This window comes from Apteryx mantelli, chromosome Z (genome assembly GCF_036417845.1).
Source record: "Apteryx mantelli isolate bAptMan1 chromosome Z, bAptMan1.hap1, whole genome shotgun sequence".
Taxonomy (NCBI): Eukaryota; Metazoa; Chordata; class Aves; order Apterygiformes; family Apterygidae; genus Apteryx; species Apteryx mantelli.
In genome coordinates, this window is record NC_090020.1 from 39,780,222 (window position 1) to 39,804,772 (window position 24,551).

The 24,551-nt window shown below is 39.5% G+C and overlaps 1 protein-coding gene across 1 annotated transcript in view; it reads left to right on the plus strand.

The window, feature by feature from the left end:
- Positions 1-1,189: 1,189 nt before the first annotated feature.
- ZNF608 (zinc finger protein 608) overlaps positions 1,190-24,551 on the plus strand; it is an 83,347-nt gene continuing 59,985 nt past the window's right edge. The window contains exons 1-2 of the mRNA XM_067316065.1: positions 1,190-2,077; positions 3,895-3,984. Coding sequence (XP_067172166.1) covers positions 1,190-2,077; positions 3,895-3,984 — 978 coding nt within the window. The remainder of the gene's footprint in view (positions 2,078-3,894; positions 3,985-24,551) is intronic.

The following is a 24,551-nucleotide window of genomic DNA, read 5'->3' on the forward strand; positions in this document are numbered from 1 at the left end:
CTCTTTAAGTAAAATGAAGCACAGAGTTGTTGCTGAGACGAGTGGGAACAGCATTTTGATTTGCTGGTTTAATTAAAAAAATTATAAAGGATTAAAGGTAAGCAATATGCATATATGTATAAATATTTCAGCAGTCGACTGTAAAAGGGAGAGATCCCTTTAAAAATCGTTTTAACTAAGCTTTGTCAAACATACACTCATTTGCGGTCGCTGAGGCCACCTTGGTGCAGATCACTTAAAGTGTATGTCTTAATCAGTTTCCTGTACAGTCAGTAATACTATATTTAACAGACATAACAATTGTGTGACCTAGGAGTACATTAGAACTGCTTGTAGAACTGTTATCTTGAGTGTGTTTTTAAAAGAAAGAAGACTTTATTTTTATTTCTTTTTTTTTTACTTGTGGAATTTAATAATTTTCAGTAAACATTTGTATATGTAGGTTGCTTTTTTTTAATAGAAGCTGTATTGTGTCAAGGAAAATTAGGTTTCCCACTTCTCTCTGTTCTTCCCTTCCCCCCTTCAAAAAAAAAAAAAAAAAGATTTAAGTAGAAAGAGGTAAAGATAATACAGGAAAGTCACAAAACTTCAAGGGTCTGGTTTAAAGCCACAAAATCCATGGAATGCACTGAAGAGTGAATCTGTGTCCTTCCTTTTCTCCCTTTTGTGCCTAGGTGGTGGTCCAGGGGGTTAGATTACAACATGTGCTCCAACTGCTAGGCACGAGTCCTAAATCTGTATTTCCTGAGCTTTGTGGATTTAAATCATGTAGTTAAATTTTTGTGTTTTTTTTTCTTTTTTTGGACATGACTTTTTAAGAGAGATCGTGGATGTTGGGATACAACTAGATTCAAGATGCTCACTATAAAAGCATCACAGGCTTTGCCTCCGGTTTAACAAACTTAAAAACAAACCAACCCATGGAAATATTGAATGATTTCGCTCCCTCTGCCTTCTCCCTTTTTATTAATCGTATTATATTCTGGTAACACCCAGACAAGAAATATTCGACTTTTCCCCTCCTCACAGGAAAAGGTGGACGTGGACTGCAGGGTATAAACCTAAACATACCTGGGGGAGGAAGACAAGAAGAGTTACATTTTAAAAAGCCCATCGGAGATAAACGAATGTCCCCACATCTCCAAAGGAAAGTTCATCGGATTTTTATTCTAGAGATCTCATCTTCAGGATGTCAGTGAACACTTCCACTGCAGGAAAAGGTGTGGATCCAAACGCGGTTGATACTTATGACAGTGGCGATGATTGGGAAATCGGGGTTGGGAATTTAATAATCGATTTGGACGCCGATTTGGAAAAGGACAGACAGAAATTTGAGATGAATAATTCCACGAATACCAGCAGCAGCAGCAACAGCAGCTCCAAGGATTGTGGGGGTCTGGCTTCCAGTGGGGCTAATGCTACCTCAGCCTTAGCTGATGGCCTAAAATTTGCTTCTGTTCAGCCTTCTGCTCCCCAGGGGAATTCCTCTCACAAAGAGACTAGCAAATCAAAAGTGAAAAGGAGTAAAACTTCTAAGGATGCTAATAAATCTCTGCCTTCTGCTGCCTTGTATGGGATTCCTGAGATCAGCAGTGCTGGCAAGAGGCAGGAAGTCCAAGGGCGCCCTGGAGAGGCAACTGGCATGAATTCAGCACTGGGTCAAAGTGTGAGCAGTAACCCAAACGGCAATAATAACAACACCAGCAGCAACAACACTATTGCCTCTTGTGGGAAAAACAAAGAGGAGAAACCAGGTAAAAACCAGGGCAGCAGAGGCTCCAAGCGGGATAAGGATGCGGGGAAATCCAGGAAGGACAAGCAGCATGACCTGCAGCAGGGCCACCCCAACGGCAGTGGGGGTGGCAGCAGCCAAGCTCCCCCTGGGCACCTGTATGGCTACGGGGCCAAGGGAGGCGGTGGTGGGAGCAGCAGCCCCTTCCACTGCGCCTCCTCCGCCATGGGGGAGGTGAGCAAAAGTACCCCGGATTCAGGGTTAATGGGGAACTCTATTTTGGTAAAGAAGGAAGAGGAGGAGGAGGAGAGCCACAGGCGAATCAAGAAATTGAAAACAGAAAAGGTAGGACAAGCTCCTCTCCACCACCTCTCTTCTGTGTCTCCCTGTGTCTATGATAAACTTCCCACAGCTGTGTGCTTGGCTCCTGTTGTTATCTCTGTTGTGTATGTGACATGCATCTGTTCTTCTAAACCAAAAATTCCTGTCCTTAGGCAGAAGACACCACGTTTTGAGTGTGCTGCTTTTCCTTTTGATTTTCTCTCCCCGTCCCCAGACCTGGAGAACATTTCTGTTTTGTGTTGTCTGCCTCTTTTGATTGCATTCACCCGAAAGGACAAAACCCCAAGATGACCCTGACTGAGTTGTCTCTGGTTTTAGCAGCGAGCAGCAGTGTTGGTACCAGTGGGATGGCACGTGTTGTCAGGCTGCAGGTTTGTGTGTTTGCCTAGGGGGTTGTGTAGCTCAGGCACCACCAGTAGCAGGTCTTGGAGTTACATGTACTGACCCCTTCCTATGACACTGGCAGATATTCGCGGCCGTTCTTCTCCCAGGCTGTAAAGGGACTCTCCCTCCCTTCTCCCTGACCCCTGCTTTGGAGTCCGGATTGTGCCTGGGAGAGGAGAGGCATCAGCAGAGACCTGGGCTCCACCACTCCCCTTGGCAGAGATGCGGGATGCTTGTCGTACCGGGGGCTCTTGTGGTGGTACAGCAGCCCCGAGGCCTCAAAAGCTGGTGTGGACAAGGGGAAGGAGTGAGCCAGCAGACAGGCGGTGCCTCTAGTTCTCCTGGAAGGAGGAGGCTGGGAGGAGGGGAATGCACCTTGTACTGAGCTATGTGTGCAAAACAGCTTGCAGAACAGTTTGTCTCCTGTCTGGGGAGCTTTCTTATCTGAGCCCTGTGGGTTCTTGGATGTGAACTACTTGTTTGCCGAGTGGCTGAAATGTATGAAAGAAATCAAATGGGGGTGTGTGCTTTTCTTGCTTTCTATTAACGTGTGAAGGATGCTTTCTGGAAGAGTAAATGGCCTCGTGTTCTTAGGGAAGGGCGGAGGGAGAGTTTGCCTTTTGTTACCGCTCATTCAGGCAGCTTCTGGTGTCAGCAGGAATCGTTGGGTCCAAAGGGCAGGAGGCTGCTTCTCTGGGATCTTGGGGGCTAGTGTTGGTCCGGGACTACGAGGCAGATGAATTCTACAGGTTGTTACACCAAGAGAACCTAGTCTACCTGGAAAGGAAAGCAAAAACTACCCACCTCCAAATGAGCAATGTCAGGGTGTTAGATTGTGACTTGATTGTCTGCTGTCGGTCTTAAATTGCCTGCTTTTACAACTTCCCTGCGTGAATATTCAGTGATGGGAAAACTTTCGGGTTGTTGTCAACTGTACGGAGTGGTTTGCAAGTGGCTGGGAGGGCTGAAGGTCTCAGGGAAGAGTTATGCCTTTTTATGACCTGTTACTGGCTTTTTATTTTTCAGTGATGTTGAAGGTTGTGTAATTTTTCAGTAAACTTTTAAGAATTAGATTTGGGTGTTTGTGACATCAAATATTCGTTAAGAAAACGAAGATAATTTCAAGGGCTTGTGTTCAAGGCAAGGAGCAAACTAAATTTCATATTGTATGCGTAGTATTGCTTTTAAGATAGCATATCTACAGATGAATTTGAATGAGCCCTGTGACATTTTCTAAATGCAGATGAGGAAAAAAAAAACACAAATTGCTTTAATTCATAGGTATATGTTTGCGCTTTGATTTTTGAAAGTTGTGCTCGCTGTGGAAAGGTGTCCTAAAATCCCACGGTCTCTTTATTAACTTAGTACGGTAGGCATTTACTTTTGTTGCCAATAGTCTTCAAATTGCAGTTCTCTAATCTGCTTTAACTGTCTAGATAAATTGCCCTAATCCGGTCTTCACAATGGTTGTGGTTAAAGAGTCAGAGCCATTTGATTGGATTCAGTGGCTGCCTGGAATGTGGGAGGTACTGCCCTTTTGCAACCCCCTTAGCCTTTTAATCTTTCAGCCAAATGTTCACATTCAACAATTTTGTTTAGCTGGCAATCTGAACATTTCAGTATCTCAAAGGCTGCTGTCATGGCAACAGAGATTAGAGAGTGGTGTGGTTTCTCCAGTGTTTGTGTTCTTTTCACTCTCTAGTCACACAGGAAATTGTATGAAGAATTCATACACATGCGAGTAATCGTACGTGCAATGTAAATCGGCTCATATGTAAATTAAGAGCAAACATGTATGGAGTAACAGAGCCGGGAGTGCGCTTTGTGTTGTAGTTGTTGCTTCTATGGGCGGTTTGGAGCTTGCATTTCCAGTAACAGCCACTGCTGTTGGCACACAGTGACTTTAATATAGGCTTCGCCCATTAGAGTCGTGCAGTGTTGGCCATTGTCTGGCACAATGGTGTGCTTGCTTGCTGTCTTCAATAACATCTGGTAGCGTTTCTCTTCCTAAAGCATGTTCCTTTCTAGCCATACGATAATAATAAAGCTCGTTGCTGACAATAGTTGCAAATTTAAACCCTGCCTGTGGTAGTATTAGTGTAACTTAAATGTTTTATGCTTGTTGTTTTGGCTTTTCCCTCCTAATGTTTAATAATCATTATATATTTTTTAAGGATTTTAGGTTCATTAAAGTGTTCTTGTTTTGACTGTTTACACACTAGATGTGCAATGCTTGCACAAAGCACCTTTGTGTCTAGATGAATATATAATTTTCAGGCCTGCATGTTTTAATTTCCAGTTGTCTTAATGTTCATGAAAGACATGTCTCATGAAGTTGTATGCTTTCTTGCTAGATACAAGTGAGTTAATGCCTACCAATTCAAAATCAGAGGGGTTTTTGTATGTGGTGTGGAATATAATATTGCATTTGTTTACTATTTGTGAAAAGCTTGGAGCAGATTCCCAAGAGTTGTAGTCACTGTTTAATTTTCACAGCATGCTTCAATGTCTATTTTTGGTCTATTTATTCTGTTTCTTTGCTGCAGAAAGTCGCGTAAAACATGATAAATTGGATCTTATGAAGCTTAATTAAATCAATGACTGTATTCTGCTGGCTCTTTTATGCAGAAACCGCAAGTATGTTGTAAAAGTCGCCACTCCCCTAATATGTGGATAAAGTCAAAGTATGCTGTAATTCTAAGATGTTTGAGCTATATTCGAGCAGCCCATTTTGTGGTTAAGCCACCAGTGACATGTCTGAATAAGTAGCTTTGACAGGTACGCTAACCACTCCTAAGATTTTTGGTGTTAAAACCTGTCTCCATTCTCCATTCCTCATAAACACTTTTTTCAGCACAGTTGACTGAGGGTTTATCAGCATGAATTCTTCATCTTTTTTTGCTATGCTTTTGTAATTTTAACAGCTGTTACTTTGAAAAGTGTTCAGATTATCTACACAGTTTTGGTTTGTGTGTTACAGGAAGAGTTTGGGATTTAAGGACTCACTTGACTCTGAGATATGGGAAGGTTATATTTGGCACATAAAAATCTGTGTGTTTAAGTGGAAATAATACAGAAGGCTGAAGCCAGAGTCAGAGCTGTAAAAACTCTGGTTGCAGTTTTGAAATGAATCAGTCTAGTAATATTCCAGGATGGAATTTATTTCTTTTGTATTAGTTTATTGTTTTTTCATTAAGATTGCGTTTCACATCTGAAAGTTGTCTTCAATAAATTCACATGTTGGCTGGTATTGCTTATTTCATTCTTAATGTTTTATAGCAGGATTGAGGGTGTTTTACACTTCATCAGGAAATTCTGTGTGCATTTTACCTATTGATGTAAATCATTTAAGTGCATGCTGTGATTAATGATGCTATGGAGATATGCTTTTCATGTACTTTTCTCGCTGGTCTTGGGTGTAATTTATTCACTGTGAAATAAAAGGCCACGGGGGTCACTTGCTGTAATTAAAGAACAAAGTCTATTGTTGTTTGACAGCAAACTGTTTTGAAAGCTACATAAGGGATTTAACTGTTAAAAACATTGATAACTATGGGTGTCTAACAATAAGCGCAGCTCAGGGTTCTTAAAGTTCTGTAGTGTTGTCTAGTAGTGTGACCGAGCTTTTGGAGCGGGGTGAAGAGGGGTTGCCCTTTGGCCGAGGAAAGCTTTTGGCATGAACCTGCTGACCCCTGCGAATATGTATGACCGAGAGCTGCCATTGAATTCCTGGGCAAAGCGGGAGTTAGCGCGACACCGTGGGGGCTGGTCCCCAACATTCATACAGCCGAGGATTGCCGCTGATAAGCGCTTTCACAACTCCTGGGGAAATACTTCACTTTGGGCATCGGTAATTTTGCAATTTTAATAACTTCGTAAATACCCAGTAAAAAGGAAAGGATTGATTGTCCAGATGTCATGAGGTTAAGCATGTTCTCTGTGTTAAAGGGCTTTGCTGCAAGATTGTTTTAATTACAGTTATATAAAGACTTGTTTTTCCAAAGTAGCATTTATAGTCCAATAAATGAAATGTATGTTAAAAGTGCTAAGCAAAATCTCCCATAACCACAGAGGTGTTCAATAACCAGATTCAAGTAACATGGAAAGTACCATCTGTTCTTAGTTTTCAACATAAAACCAGGAATTGAATAGCTGCGATTTGCTCATACTTTTTGACTCTTGTTCTTTTTTATTATTATTATCATTATTTAAAAAAGTTCACCTGGCACTTTATAGAAGCTTTCTGAAATGCAATAATACAGGAGAGGCTGTGAAAACACATGTTCATACATACATATAACCGGTTCCACTTTCATTTAAAGAGATTTCCAGAAGCTCGGTCATCGAAGAATTTATTATAGTGAATCACCTTCTGCAGGCAAACACAATAAGGGTCAGTTCTTCAAAGATCTTACTATTTAGCTAGAACCTGAATTATTCTGTCAATTTTTCCCTGAGAGGTGTAAGAAAGAAAGAAAGGAGAAAAAAAAAGACTCTCAAAGGATAACTTTAGCAAGCTCTTATCAGTCACCTAATTGTATATGATAAAAGCATTGACTAAAGTTTTCCATGCAGCAACTTTTCTGCTCTTCAGAGAAGTGTTCTAGAATTGTTGATAGCTGAAAAATTATTCTTTTAAAGGTAACTTAAGTTCTGAACTGTTAGGCAGTGAGATTCTTGGCTGCAGCCTATAAGCCCTGGATAAAACGCCATCCGGCCTTTGTTTGAGGTCTTTTATTGAAGCTAATGACTGGTCTTGTGCCGCCCTGAGATAAATGACATTATCTCTGAGTGGTCTGACAGGAAACAGACATGTTAATGGTGAAGCTGCGGGGAGGATCTGCTCTAGTTCTGACAAAAGAGTAAAGCTTGGACCCCTGGTTGTGATCATTAACACACAATGCATTCCTGCTTCTCCTACGAGGGCCTTGATAATTGGAAAGCTGTTTTATCAACAACTTAAATCATAAGTCTGCAATGTGAAGTTTCTCTTGCATGCTAAAACTTGTGGGTTTTTTTTTTTGCATAAGAAATGTGTGATCTAGTTTTAAAAAGGTGTCAACTCTAGACTGCCTAATACTGACATTTATGGGAGATTCTGTGGCCTGCTTCCCATTAATTGAACACATCCTTTGGATGTTCAATGCCGTGTTCCCCTCCCTTTGGTCTGTGTTAGCCATGGGATTAGCATTTGTACAAGTAGGCTGTTTACTTCAGTGAGAGCAGGATTTGTCCTGTGCTTGCTTTGTAAAACAGGTGGATTAAAAAAAAAAGGTAGAAAATTTTGCTTCCTTACATAAGACTGTTGAGGGGGCAGTGGGACATGATGGTACCCATTACAAACTAAAAACCAGACACGGTACAGGGCTTTGCAGCTCTGCTTCTGTTTCTCCCTATTAGCACTTTGCTTGCCGTGTCCAGAAAGTCTGTGAGTGTATTCCATGCCAGCAAGCCCGAGGGTTGGCTGCTCCCAGTGGTATGGGTTTTCTTATGCTCTCAACTTGCTGTGGTTTCTATGGGGAACTGCCAGATCTCAGAAGGCTTGTGTACGTCCTACTGCCTTCATTTGTTATCCAGGTTGTTTCAAGACTCTGGTCCAGTTGAGAGTTAGACTGGAGGACACTTGTATGTCTCTGCTTGTTAAAAGCCAGGGAGGGAGGTAGCAGAGCAGGTGATCTGAGATGTCCTTGAAATAATGTCAAGCATGGGGTTAATATTAAGCACAAAATTATATCCTAGTGCCTTTTTTTCCCCTCTGAAGCCACTAAGATGGCTCATGTATCCAGAAACCACAGAGATTAAAGGTCACAGAACATGGTCTGTGAAACACTAGATCAGAAGACTAGTCTGAAGAGAGAACATGAAGAAACGCAGTTGGGAGGCCTAGGCCAAAGATATTTAGCATTAGAGCTTCCTTCAAAATGCCTGCAATATCAGTGGTGTCTTGACGGACCATACATGCATGTTTACCCCTCCAGCCATAGTCTTTGTTATAGTGGTCTTATTGAAGCTTTCTTTTCAGTTATGTGCTGTGTTTTTACAAAGTTTTGCACGATGTTACTGGCATATGTCATATCTGAGCACATTTTACAAGTGTTATCAAGAATACGGTCTTGGAAATGCTAACATTTCTACTATCAGAAATACCGCCTTCACTTCTAGTTTTGATAAAGATAGTTATATAGTTTGGATTTCCGTGACACACCCTTGAAAAAAAGTTAGATCACTTCCGCCTACTTAGGCAGCAGTGTATATTGACTTTCTGGATGTCATTACTGAATGTTCTGTGCTTCTCAGTTATACCGCTCATTTATATAGTTTGAATTGTATGTCAGCTACATATTCCAGATTTTTTCCATGCTATACAGTTGGGATGCCTGAATATAATCTAGCTTTAGAGTCTGCCTTGCTCTGTGCTAGAATACTTCTTGTTGGACACAGAAAGATGGTCCAACACCCAGGTTATTCTTCACTTAATACGCTTAGCACTATACCAGTCTTACATTGCACTTATGTAATGTCATAACATACACTCTGATATGTCATTGTATTTCCCCCACAGTTTGGAGAGATTATCTGGCTTCTGAACTGTGCTCTATTTCTTGTAATAGCTATACACCCTCTGAAACCTCGGATGGTGTCGCACCAGTGGGTCTGTGGATGCAGTGTCTTCAGTTGGAGGGCTGTCCCTAGTTTTGCTAAAATCTTGTGTTGGTTTTAGTATGTGTACATGTCAAGGAAGTTTTGTTTGTTAATAATCACAGCAATTATATTGACATTGCTTTTTTTGTTGTTGTTGTCTGTACGTAATATTACCTGTTGGGTGTAAGATAGCGAAATGGTGGCCCTTGAAACTTTCTGATGATAGTGTAATTACAAAATTCAAATAACTTTCTAAAAATTAGGAATGGTTATTTATATTTCTTCATTCTTTTTTCAGTTTGGCAAACTTTTTTTTCCTTTTTCACACCAGAGTGTTTCAGCCCAGTGAAGCTCTTTTGTGGGGTAGTGTTTAACCTAATTGAGTAATAATACAAGCTATCATTTTTTAATTTGCTTAAAAATATGTTTGAAATAAGAGAATGTGAATAAAGATAATTACCAGTTTTCATAACAGGACTTGAGGGATTTTCTTAGAATGAGATTTTAAATTGCAGGATTTTTTGGTTACATTCATGAAATTAAAACCGTAATCTACTGCAGGCTATGAGTAGCCATTTGGGCAAATATGAAGATCAGACTATAACTTTTCGCTGTGCTGTAGCCAAGGTTTCAATAGGCATTCTGTGTTGCGTTTTTCTCTTTTAATTCTGACTCAATGGTCTTGGCAATTGGAACAAAGCCTTTACATTTGAATGAAGGGTTGTAAAACTGTTCAGAAGGACTTGACTGACAAGCAAGTTCTTTGTAATTTTTTCCTTTTTTGAAAAAGCTGAAAGAAAATTCAAGGGGGTGGGAATAGATAGTTTTTCTCTGATGTTCCTGTGTGTGCATGTACATGTACAAGTACATAAAATATATGCTTACATACAGGACCATTTAAATTTGATTAAACAGTTTGAGCAAGTGAGTAGTGTGAGTTGCATGCAGTGAAATAGGATTGGTGAGTATCTGTGTAGGTTTTCCATCTCATGTGTATCTGTGGTGTTTGATTACATTTACTGAAATCTTAAGCCAACAGTGTGAGTAAAAATGATGCATTTTAGGGAGAGATGTTTGGTAATATGAATGTCTGCATTTCCTGTAAGCAGGCAAATACTGCTAAGTCTCAAAACAAAGGGGACAGCTTTTCCAGCATCTATCTGTAACATCCAGTGAGGCTATTCAGGTCAAAGCCAGTGTGAATTTAAAATTGAAGCTCTTTGTCTTAGTAAATTTTGAAGTAAATAAGTTGTTGGTCTACCATGCTGTCTTGAATTGTCCTTCCGGATAAATCTTCCTCGACCATTATGGCTTACCAGTCTTCAGAAAAAATGAATACTGAAAATTTGTTTCCTTTATCTTCTCCCATCTTCCCCTCTCAGTTTTTAAGTCTTCACAGCCTAAATATTATTCCTGGCCACAAACCCAGCTTGGCTTAGGTATTTCTGTCCCCTGGGAATATCCATTGTCAACTAGTACCAAAAGAAAAATGTGCTCATGGGGGTGTTTCAAACATATGCCAATAGTGGTGTGTGAATGCAGTTTTTACAGTTAAAAGAGCAAACTAAAATATATTGATTGTGTTTGCTTGGTATTTATAAAACACTGATATTCATGTTGTTGAATTATCTTGTCATGTTAACCAGGAAGCAGATGGCATTATGCCACAAAAGTATACTTTTACTTAAAGGAACTTTAGAGGTTTTGATGTGTTTTCTTTTCCTCTTATTTCCCTGATGGCTTATTTTTATTGAAGAGTAACATGAGGAGACCTGGTAGCAATTTTATTGCTTTCCCATGACAGTTTGAAATAATAGCTTGGTCTTTGGTTGCCAGTCAAGTTTCTACCAGTCAGCTTGATTCTGTTTTTTATCATGTGGCAATGGATTATAAAAAAGTATATGTTTGTAGTTTGCCCTCAGAAATGGGCTCTCTTTTTTTTTTTTTAATGCTTCAATTAGCAACAGAAGACTAAGCTCCAATTGGTCACACTTTTGTAAACTCCTAGAAGTCACTTTCTTTCATCCTTCTGATGAAAGAAAGCGCCCAAGTTTAGGCTCAGTTTCCCAGGAAATTTTGAGGCACGTCTGGCCTCTTTAACTGGGCACACTAGACAGTTTGATTTTGCACACTTTTAGGCTTTCACATTAGCCATTGACTTAATTCAGAGGTTTTGTTAAGGCCCCCCCCTCCGCCCCCGACATAAATTCACCCTGGTCATGTGCCACCTTCATTGATGAATTTCAGTGATACTGTGCTGAACTATGATGGAAATATGTCTCTGTAGCGCCACAGGTGTTTGTTACATAGCTTAGATTTTATAGTTTTCACTGCTTCCGTTCCCTCAACTGGTAGGAAGAGTCAAATGGGACTTGTAACCTCCGTTCTCATGGTGCATAGGGCCAGACCAAATTATTTTTGGATTTCCTGTCACCTCCTTGGCTGATTTTTTGCGGATGGCTCATGTTAAAAGCAACAATAATGTTTGAATTGGAAGGGTTTGGTCTTTGGGTTTTCATTCTTCATGGAGAACTGTTTATTTGTGTGTGGTTCTCCACAGTACATGGATAGTACTATCAAATCTGTGCTTTATTATAGGCTTATAACAGCAGAGTAACAGCAGTAGTTGTGTATTTCTGGGTTTCATGTTCTTGCCAATTCTTTTTGGAAGAGGGAAATGAAAGTCTCTATCTCTGCAACAAAAGGTAACAGAAGCAAATTCCATTAAAAACGGACCTGGTATCTGAATTGGACTTTGTTTTGCGGCTAGAAGTTTCAAATCTGATTGAGCAAATGTCCAGGGAGTTGTTTAGTTAGCCTGTTCTGAAAGCACGGCTCTAATACTCCAAGAGTATGTTGGATGTCTTGAACATATTTAACATAAAATTTCACTGTCCTGGGTTTAATGTTAGGCAGTATATGTTGAATTGCACTGTGTTCTGGAACTTGAGGGAAAAATATTGTAGTAAGTTGAGCACAAAGAAGGTTCTTCTTCTGCATCCTCTGTTACTAAAGAAAACTAAATTCACGTTCCTGCCTCCTTCAACCCGGTAGTAAGGTGTAGTTTGATGTAATAAACTTAGTGTTACTAGTTGCTGTTAAAAGATAGGATTATGTATTGTGTGTGTGTAGACACACACACGCATGCACAAACACACATACACACACGTGCATATATATATAAAACCCCGCTACTGTTTTATAAATACAGCAGCTGAGATTTGGCTGGTTGTCTATATTTACATTCCATGTCCAGCTCCTTTAACAGTCTTTCATATGATGCTGCACCAGATGCCAAACACTGAAGGAGAAAGCTAGCAGCTGTTTCCATTACACCATTGGTACTTTATCCCTTACACTTTATTTTCATTTTTATATTCTCCTCCAACTTTTTCCTACTCGCCCCTTAAAAAAGAATTTTTTCCTTCTGCCTCTGATTTATCTGTCTACAGGACTATGTGTTATTCTTAGCTTTAAAAAAACAAAATCTGCTTGAATTTTTTTTTTCTCTTAAGAGTTTAATGCTTTGTCTCTTGCTGACAGTGAGTCTGCAGCCCTTTCTCAACTCACAGAAGTAGATCATTGCATTATGTCTCCATAAGCCCTACTTGAGATGAGGCCAGGTTACAAAACAGGGCCCAGTATTACCAGTTTGATTATTCTTATAACAACTTGAGTCATTGTGTGATTTATATTTTTTTGCACACAGTCTGAATAGTAGCTTTTTCATTCTCACTCTTTCCATCTCCACCATCTCTCTGAAAATAATAGTTTCATGGCTGTGTGCTGTTATTGCTGAGATATGACTGAGAACTGCATGCAGTACAGTGAAGCACATTCATTTTCATCTGGTACCCGTTTATTGCCTTGAGCACTGTAAATCTGTCAGCTCTTCACGATGCTTTCACCTCTTTCTTCATTTGCTCCAGCTTCTAGTTTGACAATGTTCCCCTGAGGCAGAATTCTAATCTGCTTCCAATTAGTTGCAAAATGTGACTCAAATTTCCACATTATGACTGCTGTTTTACTTGCACGCACACATCTAGAAACAAATTAATGCTCTTGAATATTTATTTTTTGAGCCTTCGGAGTTACTTTGGGAGGAAAAGTTGCCAACTATTTTCAAATTACTTCCAAGATTTACATTTTTCCTCAAATTATAATGTTTATCAGAGATTTAAAATGTCTCTTACTATTTAATTAAAAAAAAAAAACTTTTCAGCTGATTGGTAATTATTGAAAATACATTGCATATGGATAAAATCTACAAATGAACAATACTTACAATTAAGGTCAGAATAATTTGTTTGTAATTACCGTATCAATTCAGGATGTGAGGCATTTCTGTTCTGCGGAGTTAGCACTACAAATACTTTTTCACCTTTGGCTATAGTTTTTCAGGAGGAGGAACATACTTTTTTGCCACCTGTCTGCCTGCCACCTATTATCTGCAACCCGAGAAGCCGTCATTTAGTTTGGAGGGAGGAGCCTGAGAGTCATCCGGTCTTTAGTGAGTGTTAATAGATACAACCGATGAAAGCGTATTTATGTGTGTCCCTCTGTATGTGTCTGTACTTGTGCATGCGTGCATACGCATGGGCACGTGGGCGTACCTTTCAAGTACTTGAGATGAATGGAGTTTGCAGGATTTTCAGGTAGTGTTCATACTCCAGTGAGCAGTTGCGTTAGAAATATGGCCTTTACAGTGGTATTTGTTGGGGAAGAAGTGAAATTTTGAGTGGAAAGTGTGGAGACCTAGACTCTAATGCACCGAGGAGGGACTGAAATTTGCACCCAAGTGGGAGTTGAAACCTTCAGTTCTTGTCCAGGCAAAACTGGCATCAAAGTCTCCATGACATCTCTACTTTATCGCCCTTTTACCTCAGTGCCCTTCCACCTCAAAGTCTGTATTGCCTATATGGAGAAATGCTGTGTATTTAATTCAAGTATACCAGTAGCTAAATTTATAGGTGCAAATCTTTAGTAGAGCTTAGCACTCTGCAGCTTGGCAGATTGATGTCAGCAGCCGTAATAGACTTTAAATAGGCTTGCAGAATTTCATTGAAAGTGAATTGCTGAAGTTGATATTGCTAAGTACCTGTCATTTCTAAATGAGATTTGCACCTGTAAATTTAGCTATTCATTTACAGTAATTCACTTATTTATAGACAGCGTTTTTTTTTAACGTTTCATTATCTTTACCCATCGTAGATTGAGGTGGTAGCCTGCTGGCCCCATATTCTTTGTGTATGCACATCTAAACAAAGGTAAACACACACACATTTACAGTCTTTGGGTTTGCACCCTCAAACTTATTTTCCATCAAGAACAAAAATGTAAAAATAGAGACAAAGGAATATGACCTTGATATTTCATTTTCTCTGGGGTCGTAAATGACTCTCACTGCAGAGATGAGAAACCTAATGTGTCTTTATTTCTCTAAAGATTTTGCTTACTCTACTAGACTCCTGTGATTCACAGCATCGTTTTATGAGGAAACAATATTTGCAAACATTGTGAAATGCTCCAGCAGCATGGCTTTTTTTTTTTCCATTCAACATCAAAGTCTTTGAGGTTCAACTCTGTAGGCAGGGTGAATTGCAATTGCTGTGATTGTCAGCTGTTAAGAAGAAAGTACACAGACAATTAAAATTCAAGTGGAATGTATGTATTTGTAGCTTACTATAACTGACTTAAAGACATCCAAAGTGTTTAACCAGGCCAGCATGTAAAAAACACACGCACATACACATGTATGTACACACAGACACACACACACATATCCACACATTATTAATTTTTCAGGCAAAAGCCTCAGCACTTCTGAGAAGCATTAAATGCTTTTGTTGATGGCTTATAGTTTTATAAACTCTAAATGAGCCTCCACTTTGGACAGCAGCCAAGCAGCCACAGAAAGAAAAAAAAAAAAAGAAATGAATGGTTTAATTGTAGAGCAAATCATTTGTTTACAGATTAAGACCTATTTGGTAGCCAAATCCTATGGACAAGGAGGTGAAAGAATGAGGCACTAAGGTACAGGAAATGAGTGTCTGGCTTTATATTTTGTGACCAAGTTCTGCTATTTTTACCCCCTCCTTAAGCAGGGGAGGCAAGGAAAAAAACGGAATTGTTTCAGGGCAGACTGCTGGGCAAAGCGCACGTCCTTAGGAGGAAAAAAAGGGTGGGAGAAGGGAAGCATTGGGTGCACTTTGCGCGCTGCCTCGGACCTCGCCACTGGAGCTGCTTCCAGCTACGGGGCACCAGTTGGCAGCTAGAAGAGCTGCCCTGTTTTGTTTGCCTGAATTTTGCAGGGGAAGAAATGCTTCTGTTAATCTGAGCAAACATAATACTTTTTTTTTTTTTTTTGAACCTGTCTTCCTGAAATGTAGTTTGACTTTCTCACAAAATCTTTTTTTTTTTCCTTTTAATGACAAGTTGTGTAAATGGGCCTTTGTTTCAGTATCCTGATTAATTAGCGGACAGTTCAAATGGTTAAGAAGAGTTTGCGGTTCCCACTTTATTGTTGTACAACATTTTTTTTAAAGACCCACTTACTGGTGGCCTGTGAATTTAAAGTTATCATTTTCATGAGTCATTGGTTTAAAGATCAAAGGAGAGAAAGTATTATAGCAGAAGTGTTATAACCTCTACATTAAAGGTTGTTTAAGCTTTTTTTTAATTTGAACCTTCTGTTTTTCAGTAATTTGCAACTTTTCAAAACTGTTATAAGCTGAATTTTCTGTGACTTTTTTACTCCCCACACATTTACTCATTTCCCCACCATGACCACCACAAAACAGAATTTGCCAAGTACGAATATAGAAAAAGTATATTAGAAAAAAATCCCATTCAGAACAATGTATTTTATTTATACAAAACATCCCCATGCCCACTGCCAATAGCTTGGTAGGCAAAGCCTTCTTGAAAAATGTGCCATGATCCTTTATGTGAAAATTGGCTTTGATTTGATCAGATTATGAACCTTTTGAAGAATATGTTGGGCCTATGTAATAAGGACTATAAAAACCCCATTTTCCATCTGCAGTGGCTATTGTAACTTTGGGTGAGGGAAGGAGTGGGCGTAGCTGAGGTTGGCAGGTTGTGTCTGGTCATGAGAAGTCATTTCAAAATATATTTTCAGTTTAGTCCCCTTATAGTGAAGTAGGCATTGAGTTTTGTATTGCTTTGATTAACTAGGACAAGTTTACGTAAAGAATAACTTGACAATTGTTCACTTTCGAAATCCAGTAAAGGAATAGATGAGTTTTTAGTGTACCTTGTGCTGTATAATTGTAAGGGGACAGTAAAAACGTTAATGAGCTTCAGGTGGGGCATTTTAAAAGCTTAGCAATGCTACTTGTGATTTCTTTTAATATGCCTTGACTGAAATTTAGTACCACTGTATAAAATATTACCCTCTCTGCTTGTAGATGAACATCACAAGTAACATTGCCAAGAGCACTGCCAGGAACCTGTGCCATTAGAAACCTCCGTCTCTTACAAACTGTAGTCTACTAAGTAGTCATCATAAGAACAATATTCTTCTCAATATTCTTTTTCTTTTTTTTTTAACATTAGTTTCTGCTGTATTTCTGTATCCAGAAAATGGGAAGGGACCTATGTGGTAAGTGCATGCAGTTGTATTCCCAAGTACCAGCCCATTTCACACATTGCACTTAGAGGAAGACTCTGCATGCTTTGAAATGAGTAGCAACATTAGCAACATTAAAATCTCCAGGAGCAGAATGAGGCCTTGAAAGTTATATAAGAAATGGGTCTGTTGTATGCAGTCTAATTATATGCATATCTGTGTATGCATATTTCCCTTTGTTTTTTTCCCCTGGCAGTGAAAGGGCTATTTCCTCTGGAATATTAAACTACAGTCTGTTATCTGATATCTATTCGGTAAAAAGAGCATTGACATCATATGTTAAGTGATTGAAAGCAGTGTTCTAAGTGACCCTTGAAGAACTTTACTTTACATTATGTTCTGGTATTTGTGATTTTGTTCACATTGTGCTTCAGAACTTGTATAACATAAATGGTAGAATTACAAAAGCAGCCTGGGAGAGGAGTTTTGGTTTGGAAAGCATAGCCTCAAAATGGTCATATTTTTTGCATCTAATTACAGGTTTATGGTTTCATTGTTGTTACTGCTTCTAACAGATACACAGATGGGTGGTCTTCACACTGCATGGTAAACATGAGAGCATTGAAATAACTGACAAAGTTTCAGAAAATCTTGAGACAAAATTATTCCTTTGTGTATGTAGACAAGGCTTCAGACAGCTATCATTAGTCAAATCCACCCCAGGATAATTGTTAGCTTTCTGATCAATGTAATAAAGTACATAAACGTTTATATGTTTTCTTTATCAGTAGTACTGTGTCCAAATGCTTGCTAGACTTATTGAACTTCTCTGTCTTGTTGGTAGAGTCAAAAATGATAATTAAGCAGTGTTGCCATGAATGTGGGCCTCAGTAAATTGAAAAGGAATTTTGCCTTCTAACTGAACAATTTAAGCCCAAGAAATTATTTCATCTCAGGATTTTGTGAAATTTGATACGAGCTCAGTTTCATTTTGTACTGGGAGCCAAAGGGCTGGTCAAGTTCTGAGAAAAACAAAGGAAGTTGCTGAAATGGTTCTAACTCATTAAGATAAAAACAGCTGCGGATAATATTTATGGCAGCATAAAAGCTCCTCTGCCTTGTAATTATGTTTAACCACTTTTAATTCTTCCAAGAAAAGCTATGCAAATGTAATATTACTTTCAGAATTGAATGGGGGAGTGGGATGAGGAAGGCGGGTTAATCTGCTAACGAATTTTCAGTATCTTCCAGGAAGCAAACCTTTGATAAGTTTAAATATAGAGGTCAGAATATGTTCTTCTCTTGTCCTGTTGGACCGTCATGTGTATGGCCCATGGGTGTTTTGGATCAGATCTTGCTTCTGTGGCACAAAGAGGTCAGTGCATTTACTCATGTGAATGGACTCCAGCTCCATGGATGAGGAGTGTGACACCTGTGTTGTTCGTTCCCGTACTTGCAGTACTTTCAGTGTTTTGACCTAGAGAAGGTTACCTGATCTGGAAACTGAAAGTCAGTATATTTTTTTTCAGATAACTAGGCTAATTTGTTTTAGTCATTGCTAAATTTGTAAAACCTCTGAGAAACCAGGTTATGAAGAGGGATGAAATGTAAGCTGTTTTGAGGTTAATTGACTCTCTTTTTAAATCACAGCTTAGCTTAAAAATATACCTGTAGCCCACTTCAGAGCTTAATTAATAAATTCATTGGGTATGACAGCAGAGCATCATTACAAGTCCCTCAAGAAGAGAAAAGTAGTTTCTTTGGTTTAGTTTAAGCCAGGCTGTGCTTGCTAAATCCTGTTACAGTACTGTGATGATTCTTTAGTATCTGTATCAGTTTGCCAGTGTGGAAATGGACTATGCTAAATCTTGTTTTCTTGATTTCAGGACATGAAATGTCACATTTTTGCTCACTTCTCTTACAAAAGAATCTGCATAGCTCTCTTGCAAAGGAACGTCATCAGATCTGTCTTGGCCGTAGTCTTTGTATTCATAGACTTCTAATGTACAGTGAGGCTATACCTGTGAGATGGGTGTAAATGGATCTATGCCAGGACAGATTTGGTTGCTGATTGCCCAAGTGTGTCTCAGCCTGTAGGTATAAGTGAAGCCATTTTGGGAGGCTTCTAAAAGAAATGCCAGCTGTGATCCCACATCTGGTTGCAGCTGCATCTACCCAGAGTACTATCGGTACTCATCGCTTCCCCTTCCCACCTTACTTTCCACAGGGGGGGCCGTTCCTTAGCCTGCTTCTGTCAAAAAACTATGAAAAGAAACAAGTCCAGGTGATCTAAGCAGTGAGCTTTTTCTAACCTGGTGCTGGACTTGGCCAGGATGGAAAGTGACTGCACACGGGGTTACCCGGACAACTTGGAGTGGGAGGCAGTGGTCTCACATCGACGATGAGACCCTGGGTTCAATACCCTCAGTCGGTGTGGCTTACTTGCAGCCATAACAAGATATATGACTGCAGGCTAAGTGTACTGAGTTTGTTTGGGGCATTTAGACTGATATAGAGCAATTTATTTAAAAAAAAAAAAAAAAAGCTCAAAAGGGTTGAGCACTTCAATTTTTTTTTCTTTATTATATCATATTACCTGCTTTCTTCGTGAAAGCTATCACTTTTCTGAGTAATTCTTTCTCCTTATTTTCGCTAGATTAGTGATTATCCTTACTTTTGCTTGCATTTGATGTGATACTAATTCCTTGCATGGTATTCTCATACTGAAGTGCCTTTTTCTTTTTTTCTTTTTTTTTTTTTCTATCTTGTGCTGTGTTCAATATTAGTCAAACAGGTGGAGTATAGGGAGAAAATTTTCCCCCAGACCTTCCCGTTCATTTGACAGATTGTATATGTCATCAGATCTCTAGTTCCCTGGTGTAGTCAGTCAGGTTCCCCTGTTGTTTCTGTGGATTTATCAACCAGGTACTAAGGAGAAAAAAGTATTTCGAATTAATAGGAAGATGTGTTGTGAAACTGCAAAAATGCTTAGAAGTCTCCAGTTTAAGCACCGTATCTGAAACAACTCTTTTAGGGCTTTCTTTTTATTTGGGGAACCAGCTAGGTTTCGACAGGCACCGTCCCTGTGGGTTAATGAGAGCCGAGTGCAGAAATGCGTCTGTCCTTTATTGTCCTGCCCTGGAAGCCCCCATCTAGAGCTCCTCTTTAGCAGGGTTGGAAGGTGCTTGGCTGCCTGTCTGGTGGTCAGGGGCTGTGGTGGTCACTGGGAAGGATATCCCAGCTAGCAACAAGGACAGTGTTTTGAGGCATAATGGTAGGAGCTGGCAGTGAGTCACTTCATATGAGTGGAACTTAATTGGATGAGAAGGAAATTCACTCCCCTGTTTTTCAGAGAAAGCTGTTGTGGGGGGGAGGTTGAGCAACATCTGTTTTCTTGGCAAGGGGAGGGATTTTGTGGACACTTGCCACCGGATTCTGGAAAACTCGCTTTTCAGCTTGGAAGGCACTTTGGAGCTGGTGCAAGATGGAAATGGCTTTGACTTTGTGGCTCTCTGGAGTGCTGGTCAGTCTTTTGGGGATCTTCCTTAGGGCTGCTGATGGCCCTCTATACCTGAGGTAATAGGTATGGGTCACCTTTGGTAACAGGTAACTATATAATCCCTTGTGCAGCTGGTTTAATTGATAAATTTTGTGCTTGTGTGGCAACTCTGTGTTGTTTAGGGCACCAGGCTATGATCCAGTTGCAGAAATGGTATGGCTTGAAGCTGCTAGTTGCACTGCTGTTCTTCTGAACGTAACGCACATTAGCTAGCTAAGAGCTAGCTGGGTTATCCCCTGGCGCGGAAATAACAAAAGCGCCTGTCTGGCAGGGGAGAGGCAGCAGGAGAGCAGAAGCTCTCAGTGAAGGAAGGGCAGTCTGTTCGGTGAGTCGCTGTGTTGTCACATTGAGGTTGGGACATAACCTATGAAGCTGGGATTTCTTGTCTTTCTCTGGCTATAATATGGCCCTAATGTGATTTTGCCAGTCCTGGATATGTGAAGCTGAAATTTAGCTTCTCAGCAAGTAATATATACCCATATGAGCATTTGGTATGCGTTCATTCCTCTTAGCCGCGTTGTCACAGTGGAGAGGAGCATATGGCAGTAACTAATTACCAAAGAGTTAGTTTCTCTTCAGTATGCCCACATTTTCATATAGATGCTTATGCTTGTAGTAACTTGGATTTCAAGCTGCTTTCATCTCAGCAAGAAGAGCGTAAGGAGCACGAGAGATGAATATCAGCAGTTGCTTTCTTTAGAACTGGGGGCTGAAAGCAAAACACCATCTTTCCTGGTTACAGTTAACCTCTGCTTGAACTCCGGACGGTTGAAACTGGCACCGGCCCCATTTCTCTGTTCTGGAACTTCCTCTTCCCAATTTGTGCATAAAGATATCTTGGGAGTTACCATAATGACGACTGATGTCATTCGCTGGGCACCGGAGAGATAGCTTGAATGACCTGGCCTGACAAATGGGCTTTAGTTGGCTGGAAAAAAGAGGCAAAGCTATTTACTGTACTTGTTCACCTGATACGTTACCGCAAAAGGACTTCCAGACTGTTTTGCTTTTTGTCTAACCTAATTAAAGATCTAAAGAGCTGCGCTAATAAGCCACAGATATGTGCTGTGCCGAGACCGATAGTTGCTTCCATATTACTTGTGCTAGAATAAGTGCGCATAATTGGAGAAAATGCTTTGCTGGGATGGGTGTGGCTCTAAATTTTACGCGTTTAGAAAGTAAGGGCTATATTTGGCCTGCCCGCAAAGTCTGTAACTAATTTAGTGGATGTTAGCGTTTGTGTCCATATGCTCAGCTTTGATTCTGAAACAGTTTCAAAGTTCGGTGAAATGATGTTTGTTCCCAAGATGTTAACTTTCTGAAAAGGCACTGTACACCAGTTAATTAGTGGTGTTTATAGGATCAGCATGTTATTAAATAAACAAATTCCTGACAGTAATTAAAATGTGAGTATGATAGTCTTAAAATACAGTTATCTGGCCTCTTTAAAGATACAGCTTATGTGCTGCTCTGTGTCTGTGCTATGTTTAATTAGAAATCACAGTCTAATAATGGGAATGTTTACTCTCTAATGAAACTAAATATAGAGATCTCGTCACTATTTGTCCCTGCTGTTACAATGAGCTGTGTTGTCTGTATTAAAATTTGAATACTTCCTCCCCAGTCATCTCTGTTAAATAAACTAGTTATTGATTGGGAACTCTACTTCGCTGATTAGCAGTTCTTTACTGCCCATATTGCTCTTGAAAGCGCAAGGATAGCCTAAAATGGCTGCAGATTATGATGTATGGCTGCTCTTGTGAAACTGCAGCTGTGAATCTAAAAGAGGATGTAACCATGCAGAATCACTCTTTTAGATGGTCATTAGCACTGCATAAGTACAAGCCTCTTTTTCAGATAGCATTTATTCTTCACGGTTCTTCTACTAGTATTTGATGGCAATGTCATTTGCCAAGCACTGAATAACAATGAATGTTTTCTTGAAGTACAGTATTCTGAACCAGTGCTTTTTAAGCTGTTTAAGTGCTTAATTTTTGTTTGACTGCTCCTTTTCATGCAAATGTGAGTGTAACAGAAAAAGCCAATACATTCTGCTCTGTTGTGCTGCTGTGACATATGGGACAGAGCTGAAGGCTTGTGTGTAGGAGAGGGAAACATAGCTTCATTTGTCAGATTTATCCGCTGGCATCCTGCTCCAGTTTTATTCCTCTTTCTTACTTTTATTTAGAGCCTGCACGCACACATACACACACCCCACAAAGCTTTCTCTGTGCTACTAAGGAAGAAGCAAGCCAAGAAATGGTCTCTTTTTTGCCCCCAAACAAATAAGAGACCAAATGCTAGGTTCCTTTTATGGGAAGGAAAAGGGGACTCAGGTCTAAGTAATTCCGTGTTTAATTTGTTTTCTTCTCCTTCCAACGATCTCAAAGCACTTCTAGGCATTAGGAAGATGATTTTTGAAAGCCACATTTTTATGTGGTTAACACGTACAACTGTGGCAAGATTCTCAACAGTCTAGCACCTATTTCTGCCGTTACGAGGGTCTGAGGGAAAGCCCTGCACCCAGTGTGCTTTGTTCTTCTGAACATCTGGCCTCTTGTTTTGCTTTGTGAGCTATTTTGAAATCTGGCGTCAGTTCTGGGTTTTAAGCTCTAATTAAATATAGCGCACAGTCTGGCTATAAGCTTCACAATACCCAGAGAGGAGGAAAAAAAGCTGTCCCTATTTTAGAGACAATGAAACTGAGATGGATCACTGGCTTATTGAAAATTGCCAATACGTTTCCATACTGAACAGCTCCCTCAAAAGTGGCTTTTAGAGCCTAAATTCAGACTGAAAGAAATACATCCACGATTTCAACAGTTCTAGGTTGTAGAACCACTAAGCAAATTAATTACACTATGGCCAAGAAATTAGTCATACTATGCCGTAAGATTTGGTGGTATCCATTCCTACATTAACATCAATCTCTTCAACACAGTTTGGGGATGCGAATTAATACTCGGTTTTAACTTAGTAGAATAGCAAATAGTATATTCTTTCTGTGGAGTAGTAAACAAATACTTTGCAGAATTTAAAGGCCGCAAAGCTAATTGTGAAAAAAGCATATGCAGTTAACTGGTGATTCCCTTTAATTATCGATAGTATTGAAACTTAGTGGCAAGTCTTCAGTAGATGCTCAAGCTAATCCAATGTGGGGTGGCTTAAATACTTGTTTCTTTGCTGTGTAGGATTAAAGAATTTTCTGTATGTTATGCATACAAGATCCAAGAGGTTTGTATTTATCTGAGTCTTTTGGCCGTTTTTTCTTCTCTATAGAAAACCTAGGTTGCAATGTAAGAACATGTATGGTGTATGTGAAGTTCTTTTTTAGAGATCTGTCAACTCCATCTCTGTATCTTAGATGTCTGTTTATGCTTTTTCCGAAGTTATTTTAGGTGTGCCTTATCTTCTTTTCTGTCCTCGTTGCTCTTCAGGAAGCATTCATTCAGTGTTGTCTGCTTGACCATTAGTCATAATGATACTTCAGTGATAAAGGAAGCTTTATTCCCAATGTGTTTTTAACTGTACATACCAGGACCTGTCACATATACGCTGTTGACATCAAAGAGATTTTGCAGAAACCTATAATTTTGCAAAAATACAAACCAAGTTGTATTTTCACCTTTCATATTTCGCATTCTAAAAGGAAAATTGACTGGTCTGCCTTTGGTGTCCAGAAGGAGTGAAATTCCAGAAGTAAATAAAAACAATGACAAGCAAATTTAACAATTTCTATTTTCAGTTACCTAAAATAATATAAGCAAGGTAGCTTCATTTTTAATCTGTCAGTATCCCTTTAAGGTAGTTCAGTGTTGATAATGTTTTCTGCATTTTCATGCTGAATAGCTCCCTCAAAATTGAAAAATAAGTATATCATTATATTCACTATCTGAAAGTAGTGTATATGGCTTTGAACGAAAATACTGTGTAACGCATTGAGAAGTGTTGTCAACCAGTGCACGTTTTGTTTTATTGTAGTACAGTATTTGCTTTAGCCCATTTAAGAGTCCATGCAATAAGAAGGAAAGTAAAGGCAGCAGAGGTGTAATAAACACTGGTTTAATTTTTACAGCACAGTACATTATAGAACTATAAAACTGTGTGATTGGCTAAGTCATTAACACTGCCTTAAATCAAATAAGTGTTTAAAGCCTGACACGCTTAGTGCTGAAAACCTGTATATCAGCAACTTTCTATTAGAGAATTTAAAAAGTAACCAGTGTTGCCTGGAACAAAGATTGTGCCACTGCGCATCTTCTCGAGCTCTGCATTAAGACAACCATCTGATTATTATGAGA